The following is a 14,934-nucleotide window of genomic DNA, read 5'->3' as shown; positions in this document are numbered from 1 at the left end:
TAGGCAAAGCACTACCGATCATTATTAATCTGCTGTAATATTTGAAGCAAAACAATTATTCTCAAAAATAAAACATTAATGACAGAAGTTGAAGATTTTATACCAATTCCTCTGAAGAAAAATGCTTGCAGGGCATGTTGTAACCAGTACTTAATATTCACAAATCTTGCTGAATGACACTGCAGTATTATCCCCCCCCCTTGCAGCTCAGAATGTGTTATTGTGTTAAAAGACAGAGTGGAAAGTAAATCTTGTTAATATATGTTTTAAAAAGCTATTTGTAGTCTGCTCCCTCCCTTCTCTATTGAATGGAGTTGGCTGTGTATTTCTTGCTGGCACTGACGTTCATAAATAAGTTTCCCTTTGAATACAGACCCTCCAAGATTGAGCCAGCAAAGGTAGCACAGCTTTCTGTGGTCAGTCAATTCTGGTTTTGTCAGTATAAATGCTGAAGGTACTAAAGGATGCACTGACAATACTGACAATCAAGTTGAAATTCTTGATTCTTGCAAGATACTAAACAGAAATGGTGCCACTGATTACTGGAGCCCTCACTGTTGGTCACGTAACCTAACTGTGCCCAGAACAGCAGGAACCTGAGCAAGAGGTGAAGGAAAAGGCAACACATCCCGCCAAATTCAGCAGATCCTGCAGCCCCTCTGTGAAAGCAGTGATCTGTTGAAATGCAGGATTTCTGGCTGCAAACCTCCTGGGAGCTGCTGCTGCCCCTGTGGCAGCGCAGGAGCCGACCCCTGCATACAGTGACCGCTGCGGAGCCCAAAATAACGCTGAGCGACTTCCAAGGGCAGCAAAACAGGCCCTTCAGAACACTTGGGCCTTTCTGCCCCCAAGTCCCTCTCACGTTGATGTCTCTGAGCAGTGTTCTGGGGGCAAAGCTGCAGCTCTCCAGCTCAGCTGAACGTGCAGGTTTTTGTTTCGGAGGTGCGGCTCGCATGAGGTGAATGCATTTAGGCATCTTTGCACAGCCTGAATCAGCTGCAGGGCTTTTAGCCTTTCTCTAGTGAATGGGGTTTGGTTTAAGGCTTTTTTTTTTTTTTTTAAAAATAATTATTTTCCTAACTGTAGCACATTCTAATATTGTAACATTGTACAGATTTGCTTTTAACAGTGACTTTGAGGGAAATAGCTGCCTGCATCTGGTCTGATTTGCGCTGGTTTTCCCCCAGCTCAGCGTTCAGAAAATGCGCTTGTTATACATTGTAATTTGACTTGAAGTACAAAGTTCACCAGTCCTTCCATCCTGACGCTGCATCAGCTGTAGTTGTCAGAGTGCAAACCTGCTAGGCACAGATTATGCTGTTTGCCCTGAATCTTATCTAAACAGAGTCTTTTCTGAGCTTCAAAGATTGGTAAGTTTCCATACTGCAATCACTCCCTCCAAGCATTTCCCTCATTCCCCCAATCTTTTTCCTCTTCTTTTCAACATGCACCTATGTGGAAGGAACAAATAGGTAAAATCCATAGTGTCTGCCAGCACAGCTCAATCCCAGGGCTGCATCCAGACATGGAAAGAAATCTCTTGCTCCACGTCTGCACCTATTCATATTGCTTTTCCTAATGTCTCCATGTGGCAGACTGTTATCCTGATGCTGCCTCAGATGTGTGATAGCTCATCTCATGCAGGGTTTATAGTGGGCAGGATGGGTTTCCTGCTGAAAAGTTCCATCACGCTGGTGCACTGTCATGTACAACTGAATAGCACAGTGCTGTTCAGACTTCTGAAGAAGAGGTCCAAGTTTCAGAGGTGTCTGGGAGTAGTCTCTGTTTCCCTTCAGTAGCTCTCACTCCTGCCAGGAGTCCTGAGTCTCGCTGAGGAATAGAGGGATGGCTTTTGAAGGAGCCCACCCTGGTCTGGAGCTGTGGCACTGGGATTCAAGGCACAGGGCGGGGTCAGGTCTGGTGATCCCTGCAGTCAGAACTGCGGGTATTTATGGGTGTGACAGAGCAGCAAATTCCCATCCTTTTGGGAGAGGGGAAGTTAACAGGCTCTCCTCATCATAGGGTAGCCAGTTGAGGCCACGCCACAGCTGAAAAATACAGTCTAAAATTGTGTCCTTGAATCAGGCATCCATGCAGCCATGTAAGGCTGACCCCAGGAGGCTGCAGGTAGTTACCTACCCAGCACACGAAGCTTTGAACTGCTTCACCGTTGCCCAAACTGTGCCAGTGTTTGAGCACAGCATTTGGGTTTCTTGCCCCATGGCAGACTTGCCTTACTTGGTGCTGCAAGAAATCAAGCTCAAAGACTGAGCAGCTACTGAATACTTCATTTTGTGGGCCAAAAGGAAAGCATGAAAATCAAAAATACGATGAATGTTTCCCTAGCACCCAAGTGAAGAGGGAAGAAATAATTGCTTTTAGTATTTAAATGTTGTTTTGGTTTGTTTTTTAAACTGGGTTTGATTGGAATTTTTAAAGACCTATTGTTTTATGTCTGATATGCTCACTGCCAGTTGGCAGATTTTAATCTGTTCCAGTGGGTTGCTCTGGCTGGACTGGGATTGTGTGTTCCGTCTGCATTTCAGTGGCACTGCCAGGGGACATTGGGCCTTTTGCCCTTGTCTGTGGACACTCAGAAATTAAATGTAACTTAACCTTAGCACAATTTGGGGAGAAGTTACTACAACCTTGCCATACTCGTTTTTTTAGTAAGATTGTGACATCTGTGCTGGCAAAAAAACCCCACCCTACAACAACAAAAAAACCCTGTTAAATCATTTGTGGTTTAATCATTGTCACATTACAACCACAAAGTACCCTAAGTAGTGGCCAAAAAAATCCTGTTAGGCCTTTTCATAGTACTTTCTGACCAAAGTGACTAAATACCACGCAGTAATTTTAAATTACTTTTGTATGCTGTTTCTACTTTATGTTCTCTAATGGCTTCTAATAAAACATCAGAAAATAATCACTGGAATGAAAATACCAGTAAGTTAACAGCAACTGAGGAACAGTTTTTAGTGTGATGTGTTATAGCAACTCATCTTTTTAATTCTACTGCTTAAAAAGTTATGGTATGTTTGTTAAAAGATACAGGTGCTTTTGATTTCTGGTTTCACAAGAAGCATTTCTTTCTTTTTTGGGGGATTGGAGGGGAACAAAAATCTTCTTTATTGATAGTATGATCAAAGAAGTCGCTGATTATTGCAGAGATCCCTATATGATGTTTCTGAGTCCCTAAAACGTGGTGTTTTATCTGAAATTTTGTGGGTTTGGCAAACGGACAGTTAGAGAGGAAATATTTTTAGGAAGCAAAACAATATTTATTTTATCTTCTTCTCTTCTGTCTCAGTAGTATCTAAGAGCATCAGATATCATTCTAAAAAATTCTAAAAAAACCTCTTTTAGCAAGTTTAATGCATTAAGCTGGCCATTTTTCAGTGGTACCTCACACAGCTGCAAACCTCTGCTATGCTGTTTGCCAACGAAATAGCTGAAAATGAGTAACCTCCCTGGTTTTACGTTTTCCGTGACCTTTTACGTTTCATCATCTCCGCTGTCTGGTGGGTGCTGTGTCGTTCATCCAGTGTGTATCCCAGGGAATCTCGAGTGCTTTGGTTGCTGCACAAGGTGCTTTTTGCCCTGGTCTCTTGCCCAAGCAGTGCTGCATGGCAGGTAACGAATCACAGCCTCGTGAGCCACGGGCTGGCTCAGTGACCTGTATCACCCACTATCTCATTTGGCAGAGAATTAAGAAGGGAGCAGACACCTCATCAGCAGATTTTCCTGAGTACAGACTCTTTTTGGTACAAGCTGTCAAAGTCCAAGGACCCTCCAATCAAGCTTTTTAAACCTCATCTGTCAGTGGACTATAACTGGTTTATAAAGTGGCTTAAAGATAATAATGGAATAACCTTTTTGCACGAAAAGCACATCTGCAACTGTCATAAACGTTTTTACACAAAAAGCATGTCTTGCAACTATGATAAACTCCACCAAAGCTTAAAAATAATAGTCCTGAATAGTATATGAATAAGACATCCTAGTGAGTGATTGGTGGTGGGATGTTAGTGCCGGCTGGTGTTGCAAAAGTCAACTACTGCAGTAACTCACATCACTGATGGTAGAGTAACTTGTGTGGAAGTTGTTTTGTTGTGGTTTTTAGTTGTTTTTTAACTGCCTTTTCTCCCTACAAGAGTGCTGCTAAGGTATTTGACTTCTGCTGCATCAGCTTGCACAGAGCTCCCCACCAGACCACCAAAAACTGAAGTGCCTGCATGTCAAGTAGCCCCCACATATTAAGGATTCTTAGTACAAAGTTATGTTCATTCAGCATTGTTTAGCTGGTGTGTTTTTCTTCACATCTGCAAGTGTGCAATCTGTTGGGCAGATTGTTCCCTGGCTGCCCCCACAGAACCTTTTCCATTATTGTTTCCTTTACCGTGCTAGAACCATCCCCACGTGGGTGTGGGCACAGAAATATGAGCAGAACGGGGGTGTCTCTGCCTCTGACAGAGGGACTCACACGCTCTCACTGCAGGTCCTTGTGGCATGTCCAGGTTGTTGAATTGCACGTCATGGGAGAGTACCAAAAAGTTCCCTTCATGGCTTTCCTAATCAAGTTATCGGCTTCATCAAGCCATCAACTCTGGTATTTAATTTTTCCTGCTTTCTCCACATTTTGCAATTATTGGAAGTTCAGTTTCTACAAAGGAAAATTAGATTAGCAGAACTTAAGGACTTCTGCTCCTAAAGTGGACTAAACAGACATGCTAGCCTGTCTCAGAGACAGCTGGGCTTACACAAGCCATTGTATTATAAAGATTCCCATTGCCAGATAAAACTAATACAATTTTAGGATTAAAATAACTTTTAAAAAAGAAGAATAACTTTTTTAAGAGTTGTATATTTCTGTTTATATTAAATGTATAAAACATGTTCATATGTTTTTGTATAAAATGGACTGAGAGATCTGGAATTATGATGGGTCCCTGTTTTCAGTAGATTTTCTTCTATGCTTTTAACTAATTGCCTTATTACTGTAAAGTAGTTCTTTCTCTTCACAAAGTTAATGTTTTTAAGATTTTAAGGGTAACAGGAAATATTTGAAGACTCACATTTAGATCCTCTGTCTTTGTCAAATTACCTATTTAAAAAAAAAAAAAAAGGGGGGGAAAGCCTATTTATACTTTATTGTTTATTTCTACCATGATGGGAATCCTCCCATATCAAACAAGACAAGGTTATGACCATTTTTTAAGTGAAGACCAGAAAAGTCACTCCACATAATTCACTGTCTCTAAGCAGCTCAAAAATGTCCTCATGTTTTGTCTTAGCACACAAATAATTGTATGTATGAGTGTATTACACAGGGCTTGTAGGTTAAGTGTCTTGGAGGGGGGTGGCCTAATGCTACCACACCACAGTCATAATGGAACAAAATGTGGAGCCAGACAATGGAATATAAATTCAATCTATCTCTAAACTTTGCTTTTTAATTAAGACTATTTGAGCACCTATTTATTTGTAAACCAAGATTTGTGTTATTTAGCGGGTGCCTCCAGCAGAAGTTTAATTTCCCTCTGCCCAGAGCTGCCCTGGTGCCATCTGCAACTCCTGCAGGACAGTGCTGGAGCTGACGTGCTCCCCATCTCCAGCAAAACTGATGGCACTGGCAGGATGATGGAAGAGTGGTCCAGAGCTGTTTTGCTGGGCTCTGTCTGAAGCACTGCCCTGGTTCCAAGAGAGAGTCCGAAGCTGCAGATATTCCATCCAGCCTCGTTATTTATTTCACAGTAGAGCTTTTTGTTGTCCTCGGTCTCTAGTGGAACAGATAAGATATAAAAGCCAAGACAGATGGGGAATGCACAGCTCTGGGCAGGAGGAGGGGAGGGGAGATAGTTACACTTTATGTCAGTGAGCAAAAAAGAAAGAGGTAAAGGCGAGGGAAGAAGGAATGGATTTATTCAGTGCCCAGAAATATTCAGGATTTACGGCCATGGCAGTCTTTTCAGTTAGGGCAGTAGCATCACTCATTTGCTCTGTTAAACATCTGCAGACAAATGGATATGCGGTTTTGGTGGGTTTGTTTCTGATCAGTTTGATTTTTGTATCTCTTCCTTAAGTTTGACGAAGGTGGCTCTGTCTCTTTAAGTGGAGTCTGTGGATTTGGACTGAGACCAACAGTACCAGCAGAGCTGCAGAGGGAAGCTGAGCTGCAAACAACAGGCACCTCATGTCCAGCTTTCTCAGGCACCTCATCTTAACTTGACTCAGAGCATCCGGGATATGGTTGTGTTTTGTCTTACAGCCATGGAGTTCTGACCTTCGTTTATATCAAGAGAGGATGAGGCTTCAACTAATTGACCGGGGTCAGACATTACATGTGGCTTTGCAATTATGGGGATGAAAATAGATGACTTGTAGTAATACTCAGCTAAGATATCATGGGAGAGATCTCAAAAGAACATCTAGAGTCCTCAGAAAGGAGATTAAAGACTTCTAGAGCAATTAGAGTTGACTGCAAAGTGCAGAAGCTGAACTTACACACAGAAATTCTGTATTCTCACAGCTATAAAATAAATAGGAAAGCAACTGTGATTCACTGATACTTCCGGTGTGATATCCACGATATTGATGTGATAGATTATAATGATTTCAATTTATCATACGATGGATTGGAGCCCGACGTGAGAGAGCTGTGAAACAGAGGTGAACCTTGGGAGGTGAAAATTGCGATGCAATCAAACGTTCAGAAAGATAAGTTATTGTAAAATACAGTTATGTTGAACGCGGTTGTCAAAGGACAACTGGTTATAGTTGTATTGGTTCTTATTAAATGAAAAATCTAAATGAAAAATCTACATTCTTTTTCAAAGTAGGAATCCACAAAAATAGCACATTTTGAACAGGGAGACTGCACACATTTCATGGGTGAGCATCACTCGCTTGGGCACCGTTGGCTTCTGTGAGGAGGCAGCACTCGGGGGGTTGTGCAGCGTATTGTGCCTGTCCCTCTGCCTTGTGGCCTTGCTTGGCAGGCACGAGCCTGCAGGCAGCAGGCTAAAGGTTTGGTCCCTGAGCAGTCTGGTGGGGACACACTGAGCTGGCCCCAGGCAGCGCCCGGGGCAGTGTGAAGATGCATCGGTGTCCGCGTGGACAGAGTGTGGGGCAGAGCAGCCACGTGCTGACCGCTTTGGTTCTGATCTTTCTATCAGGGCCATAAAAGACAGCTGAGTTTTATTTAAGCACTCCCATAGGATGATTTCATTTCAGGCTTTTGAAGCCTCAGTACTTTCAGCAGAAAGTGCTAATGTAATTAAGATATGACATTCGTGTTCACAAGACCCTAGAGCTGCGTGTTTAAGGGGATTAAAGCAAATGGAACTTGATGGGGGTTTGGCTTTAGAAATTGCTCATTTCTTATTTGTTTAATCATGCCAAAATTGAACAAGGAAAATATTCTTCTACTGTACCTTAGCCCTAGTTGTCTTGACTCTGCAACTGCTCTGTTGATGATGACTCAAAGCCATGGTGAACTAATTAAGACAGCACTGTGTTACTAACAAAAGAGCTGCTTTCTTCCTCCCTCCTCCCCCCAGCAGTTTGTCAAACAAAATTGTATCCTATACCAAATAATAGCAATCTAATGTATCCTGGCACTCTGTCTCTAGTCAACCAACAGTATTTTGTAATGCTGCTTTAGTACACGTATTAGAGGAGTTGTGTTTTACACAGCCCATTAACACAAGGGAATCATTAATTTCTGGAGAGCGTCTTTGCCAGAAAGATGTGGGCTTTAAATCTTCAACCTACGTAGAAGAGCACTGTCCACCTCTAATGTTCTGAATTAGTATGATCACTGTTGAAAATAATGGGATACTAATACTTTATGCTCTGCCTTTTAAGTAACTGCATTCTATAGAATTCATTCTATAGAATTCTTATAGAAGACTCACTGATACATTTACATCTGTATATACACACTTAGATACAATGTCTTAATATTTTCCATGTGGGTCTGCATTATAAGGTGCTGCTGTTTCTCCTGTTTGTAGTTTTCTGTACTTCGCAGGCAAGTTAAAATATCTTTGTCTTGTTCAAAGTACTTTTTGTGCTAATAACGTAGTCGCTCTTTCCACCTTTGTTTTTTTATACAAACAAAGGGCACGTGTTACATCTGTTTTTTTTGAAAACCGTTGGTAAAAACTCGTAGCAACAGTTAACTCAGCTGCTGGTTTCTGCTCTCCAAGGGGTCGCCTGGCCTGATATGCACCGTCTGGCTGACAGAGTCCATCTGGAGGAGCTGACTAGAATTGGCATTCTGAAAGGCAATGTGGATGACATGGTGAAGGTTCATCTGGGTGCAATATTTATGCCACACGGGCTTGGACATCTCCTTGGAATCGATGTGCATGACGTTGGAGGCTACCCAGAGGTTAGTGTTGGTCCCTTCTCAACTCCCCTGCAGATTAACCCCTCTCAATTCAATCAGCATTTCTTATTCTGCGTGCGTGGTTACCCAGTTGCATCTTCTCAGGGGTGGAGCAGATGCACATTTAAGTGTCTCTTTTTTTTCAGATGTGGCATTTTATGCAGTTTACTTTGAGGAAATCTATTAGCTCATTAAAACCTGAATTGATGGGGAGAAGTCAACTGATGCCACCCTTTGGGCATTCCTAATCTGTTCAATTCCTACATAGGTGGTGGTGTTGCTCTGTGAGTCACTGGTACCATTCAGGCGTACCCTGTCCTGTAGCAGAGCATCTCAGGACCTGTAGCAAGACTCACTTGCTCCATTCCAGATGTGAGACAGCTGCAAGAGCCCCTGCTGCACCTGGGCAGCAAATCCTGATGGCTCTGTGACATGGAAACAAGCTGGCTCATATCCCTGTCTTGAACTTTGATATCCAGTGTCAGCATGGAACCGCTGTAGATGAATTGTACTGGGATGAGAATAGAAAGAAAAAAATCCCTCAAGTTGTCCAGTCTTTGCAAATGTCAAAGCATAAGCTCTTGTATTCTGAGTTTCTGCAGAAAGCACGGGATGACTGCCTTTTCCCTTGAATTAACTTGGTGATTCACTTGGTCATCTGAAAGCAGAATAGGTAAAATTCTGTAACCAATTAATGGCAATATGTTTGCAATGATAGCTAAAGAAATAAAATCTCTAAAGGGACTTGAACTTAAGGTTTCAATAAAAAAAGGAAGTTTACAGCAGCTTCAGAAGTATTTCAGAAGGATTTTCTGTGTGTTAGGTTGTGGTTATTTGAGGCTGTTGAAGGGTTTTCAGTAATTCAGTACAAAAATGAATCATTTGTCTTCTCTCATACATAAGCTGTTCTTTTACAAGAAGCTGCAAAAGAAACTAAGAACTTTATAGGTAAGGTTTAAAAATATTTTGGAGCTTATTCATGTTGGGGGAACAGCTGCTGTTGCTGGTTCACTTTTGCAGGCAGGGGAGAAACAGTATTTAATACTTGAGGGTACACATTATGTTTACAATATAATTATTGTTGAGACACAGTATTGTGATAACGATGTATTAGCACCAGCTACTAAATTTACATGTAATAAGAAGAAACAAAAATCAAAAGCAGCCCTATTCTGATTTGAGAGGTTTCTGCACTTGCAGATAAATGGTGGATATTTACCCCTCTGTCCCTCCTAAGTGCATTCTTCCTGTACAAATAGAGATATTGAGCAAAGCACAAGGATTGGGATTCCTTGGAGAGCTCATGGACTTAAAAATTCAGGTCCCTGCTGTCTCATGCCTTTGCTTAGATTGTTTTCACTTGTGTTGTGAATGACCTTTCTGAGTTTGTTGGACTAAAACAACTGGAGCACACGCTCAAGACTTGGTAGGGTAAAGAGACAACTACATTTTAGGAACAAGGGAGAAGAACTCTGAGAGTGCAAAGTTACCATGCTTGGTTTTTATTTAAAAACTGCATGTTTTTAGAGGGTTAGAGCAAGTACCTTAATGTCAAGAGAGATTTCTAGAACTGATGTTGTGTGAGTCTAGAGCAGTGGACCCTGTAGACCTTACATCTCTCAGCAGATTCCAGTAGTGTGGTAGACTACTGAAGCTATAGAAACATTTTTTGGAATTAATTCTTATTTTTGTACGACCAAATTTATAATTGGCATTTATCTGGTACATTATTTTGGGATGTATTAAATTTAAGGGTGGTTTTTTGAAAGCAAACTGATAAATCCACAGTTTTGAAAGAGCAACCTGTCACAGATAAAAATGCATGTAGGAATTGGTTTGTCGAATGAATTAGGCTCTCCAGTTTCATACTCACTGTGTGTAAAAATGCCAGAGCTCTGTGTAGAATTCCATACCTGCAAATATTAAAATTATTTCTTACAGTAAGGACGTTTGCATGGCTAATTTACTTTCAGAATTTAAACCTAAATAGCAAATTTCTTGAATACAGAGGAAGCACATATGAAAGCCCACGAGGGAACAGCTAATGTTCTGTATTTGCCTATAAACGTGCACACAGAGCAGGGTGTGTGGCATCACCTCAGTTTGAAAAATTATGAATTCTGGCTTCTGCAGCATTAATTTCACCTCTGTTAGACCTGTCACTTCTCTCTGACCCCTCTGGGCCTGAGGGCCTTCTAGGGGCATGGAGGGACCGTGGGGCTCAGGGGACAATTAATCTAAACGTGAGCCACCGGGCACCTTCCATGCGGGTGTGAGGTGTGTCTGTGTCAGAAGGGAGAAGGTTTGTTGTCCAGGCCTCGTTGTCTCATGAGAAAACGCATTTTGAAGACATCCAGTACACTGTGGAGTGGTTTGTGATGCGTTTTAAATGTCTACCAGCTAGTGAGGTCTTCACAAGGAATGCCATAAAGCCATCTTGGTGTTTATTGTACACTGAGCCCATGCCTGTAGTATCATGCTCTTTTTTTTCTAGCTGGTTAAAAAGCAACTTCTTTGCTTTTGGCCGAGGGAGTTTCTGGGAGTATTACAAAGGATTTTTTAAAAATAAGAACTTTCCAAGTGGATATTATTCCATTATTTTTTCCTCAAGTGTAAACAGTTACATTTGAAATAATACAATAAACGTTAATTTCCTAATTTTTATCCGTCACAAAGTTTTGTGTGTTCCAAAAAAACTATTTCCAGACATTGTTAGCTTAGATTAGTTATTCATTGGTAGCCAAAGATTTCTTTTTTCAAAATTGGCAATAATAAGTTTTCATCTTTTCCAGTAAGCTGCTTTCACATGCAGCACTGAACAAGCACTTTCTTCCTCCTTGACAAACACTGTAAAATGCTTGCAGATTTTCTGCAGAGCATACTCTAGGATATTAGAAAATATAACATTTCCCTTCTTTTTTTTTTTTTTTTGTCTTTTTTCTGTGATAAAGAACGATTGGGTTTGGCCAGAAATAAACGTGTCTTGGTAGCTCTTTATTTTAGGACAAGATGTTCAAAACAGTGTAACTGCCAGCAGTGTTTCCCCACTGAAACATGTAAGTAAAGGTCCTGGTTGTCAGAAGTGCTCAGCAGCCCAGGGCTCCTCAGGGAATCCCATCTCCCACGTGTGCCGTGGAATTCCTCGCAGGGGAAGGGAGCGCCCGAGCGCTCCTTTGAAAATCCATCTCCCTCTTCTGAGGGCCTGACTGCAGCTCCAGCAGTTCTGAAAACCCAGCCCCAGTGGTGCTAATCACTTCAGAAAATCTGGCCCTCAGTCAGGCAGAGCTTCAAAGGGTGAAAACCCCACTGGGCTTAGCTTCAGCTCTAAAATTTAATCGTGGAGATGGTTTTCTCACATTCTTTCAGTTGTTTCTGGGTAAATTCAATATGGGATATAAATGAGGGTTTGTGCCTGTTGCAATGGAGAAACTGTGGTAGGTGATCCCAAATTTTCAGACCCTGGGGTAGATGGGGCTGAAGTTTTCATTTAAATCTAGGTTCTGTGTCTCTAGATGCTTGAGTTGATTCAATTTCATGTTATATTAATTGACTGTAAGGCTCTAAAGAATGCTAAGTACATTTGATGACTTTCTATAATAATAAGCCAGTTAATTTAAGTTAGGTTAATAACTACTGTGATTTTAGCATCTTGTGAATTAAGAGTTTCATTTTGTTTTGTTTTGTTTTGTTTTTTTTAAATTATAAGATTTACCTTAGTTTAAATTTTTAATTCCATTTTCAGGGAAAGGTGATCCCTTCTTTGCTCTTCTGCATCAACAGATTAGGGTTAGAGGTTTGTTTTGGAGTTATCCATGGGCTTCCATTTCTGTGCATGCTGGGGGAACATCTCTGCTGCTCAGAGGGGTGCACAAGCTGTGTCTGGCTTTAACAGAAAGCTTGCTCCCAGGTCCCAGATGACTGTCTGGGGATTTGGGTCACCAAACCTACTAGAGAATACAGGAATAATCTTGTTCCCTTTCTTGTTCTGGCAAAAATTATTTTCCTTATGTATCCTACTTTATGCTGAAGCAGAAGATTTCATTTTTTTGTGGTTAGCATTGCAAATGATGCATTAATGTTTTTTTTTCCTTTAAGAAGCAGAGGATGAGGTGAATTTACCAAGAAGCCTAAAGCTGTTATGTAGGGCCCCAGTGATGCAAATTGCTTCACTTGGCCATAACCTTGCAAAGCCTTGCTTTAGTGTACCCAGGACCTGACAAACATGAAACAGCCTGCATGGAGGGCACTTATGTGAGCAAAGAGAAAAAAAGGGCCTTTCACTGATTTTAACTCTGGGTGTTGTTCTCGCAAGCAATTGTACACCTTGAGAAAAGATCAGGAGAAAAAAAAAAAAACCTGCTGCTTCTGCTTCATGGGGTCCCCTTGAATCACTCTGATTCTTTGAATTCTTGCACAGCAGAGACAGGGGGTGGTGTGAGCCACCGGGCAGGCTGCGTGCAGGAAGGAGAGAGGTGGGGGAACCCTCTGGATTCTGCATCATTTCCATGCAGGGCACCACTGAAATCCATAGTGCTCGTTGTCATCTGTTGGGTCAAACACCAGCCAGGGGAGTTTCCCCCGGGCTGGGATTCTTCTGCGAGGTTTGAACCCCTCCCAGAGTTAGATAGATCTTCTTACCCTGCTGGTGGCATCTTACTTGTGTTCAGAAAAGTCGAGAGCAGTTCCCAGCAGCTTTTCCCTGTGAGGACAGTGCCAAGGTGCAGACATGCCCTGTCGTACCAGAGTTTCCCTGCTCTGCTGAGGAAGAGTCATTGCACTTGGGGTTTTTAGTTGCTTGGTTTGTGTTTCATTAGTTCTGATTAATTTTTTTTTTTCTGACGGAGATGCTTGCTTATATTTCTTCGACTTTTTGAGGTTTGTTGCAATAGAATTTGTGTGCTAGCAGAACTTTTATATAAATATATTTTTTATCCAAATATTTCTGGAAATTTAGCAGAAAATAGTGGAGCATGTCTGTTTTTGAACAATACATTCTAGGTGCAGTAGGAGAGAAAAAACAAGACAACAGTGTTCTGCTTTCAATTACATATAAAAGTAAGGTATCATTGGTATACTTTAGGTTTTTTGCTATGCCATATTTGCTAATATTGGTATTTATCATAAAAGAAAAAGCCCTTTTATTTAAGACTATCATCACTGAATGCTTTCTGTGTGTCACAGAAAACCCATCCATTAGATTTCAAATGGTGCTTGTCATTGGTCTTGTTCTAAAATAGTAATTCTTTATCTCATTTCTTATAAATTCTCTAAATATTCTCCTCCAAATTTGTGCTGTAGTTGTCAACTTGATGATTTTTACTATTTACTGTGCTTTTTTCCCTTACGCTTACCTTTTAAGAAAAAGAGAAAAAAATATTTATTATTTCCCTTATGATATCACTGGAGCTGGGTGACATCTGAGGATCAGAAAGCAAAAATTACATGGGAAGTTTTGCTCAGAGCCACAGTGATGGACTGAAATTCAGCTCCACCTGAATCATCAGGCAGCAGCGCCTCGAATAAGTGGCAGGTGACTTTTCCTCATTCCCTGCAATAACAGGAAAATTATTGGGCAACCTGATAATATACCAAGGAAAAGAAGGAAACGTTTCAAGTAAAATAGCCAGTTAAACATCGTGTGCCCTCTATTCCCCCAATATTAACTTTGAGCTGTGTCCCAAAAGCTCCAGCTAGTAATTAGATTCTCCTGCAGAAGTGGAAGCTTTGACTTGCAAATGCCACAAGTGATACTGTGGTGCTTGGGGCGTATTCTCCAGGAACCTGCTGCTGATTTCAAAGGCAGGAGTCACAGCAGTTCCTTCAGGTGACTGCAGGCAGCTCAGGCTGCTGGGGAAAAGCAGGATAGATTGAATAAACTAATCTTCATTAGTAACACTCAGCAAGTGAAACAAGGGCTTGGAGAGAAGGGAGCAGGAGACAAGTGAAATAGAATTCGGGACTTTTATTTTATTAGCTGCACACAGCTCCGTTCCTTTTTGCAGTAAATCAGCTAATTAGAAGTTGGGTATGTGCAGTGGGAGAATAGGGAGGAGTGAAAGAGCTGAGATTTCACTTCGGTGTTTCATTTCATATTATCTAAGTGTAATCTTAGTGTGCTGATTAATTGAAATACTTGATTGCACTTAGCTCGGTAAAGTGGTTGGGACTTCACTGTGTACTGGATGTGTTCCAACAGGCACAGTCTGTTTGTCAGGCTCAAAAACTACCAGAAACCAGTTTGTGTCTCTACCTGAGTCTTTTCCTGGGGGTCAGTATTTGCAGTTATAAGTAGCTTTGGTGGGTCAGTATTTGCAGTTATGAGTAGCTTTGGTGTTGCCTGCTGTGGCTGTGGCTGTGGCTGTGGCTGTGGCTGTGGCTGTGGCTGTGGCTGTGGCTGCTGCCATTGCTAGAGGGAACTGCTGGGTGGTGCCAGCTGAGCTCTGCAGCCCCTGGTTCTGGGGGAAAAGGTGTCCTTGCATCTCTGTGCTTGGGCACCTCTAGGTAGTGTCATGGCCCTGTGTGTGATGAGCAGCCAGCAC

General features: G+C 41.6%; 1 protein-coding gene across 1 annotated transcript in view; it reads left to right on the top strand.

Annotated features, from left to right (window-relative positions):
* Window positions 1-14,934, top strand: part of PEPD (peptidase D) — a 111,471-nt gene that overhangs the window by 84,336 nt on the left and 12,201 nt on the right. Inside the window, exon 10 of the mRNA XM_027905610.1 lies at window positions 8,214-8,398. Within this exon, the coding sequence (XP_027761411.1) occupies window positions 8,214-8,398 (185 nt within the window). The remainder of the gene's footprint in view (window positions 1-8,213; window positions 8,399-14,934) is intronic.

The sequence above is a fragment of the Empidonax traillii genome, unplaced genomic scaffold (genome assembly GCF_003031625.1).
Source record: "Empidonax traillii isolate 1590-97213 ecotype Southwest subspecies unplaced genomic scaffold, ASM303162v1 scaffold1176:size335168, whole genome shotgun sequence".
NCBI classification, from domain to species: domain Eukaryota; kingdom Metazoa; phylum Chordata; class Aves; order Passeriformes; family Tyrannidae; genus Empidonax; species Empidonax traillii.
Note: the sequence above shows the minus strand (reverse complement) of the source record. Positions and strands in the feature narration are given on the sequence as shown.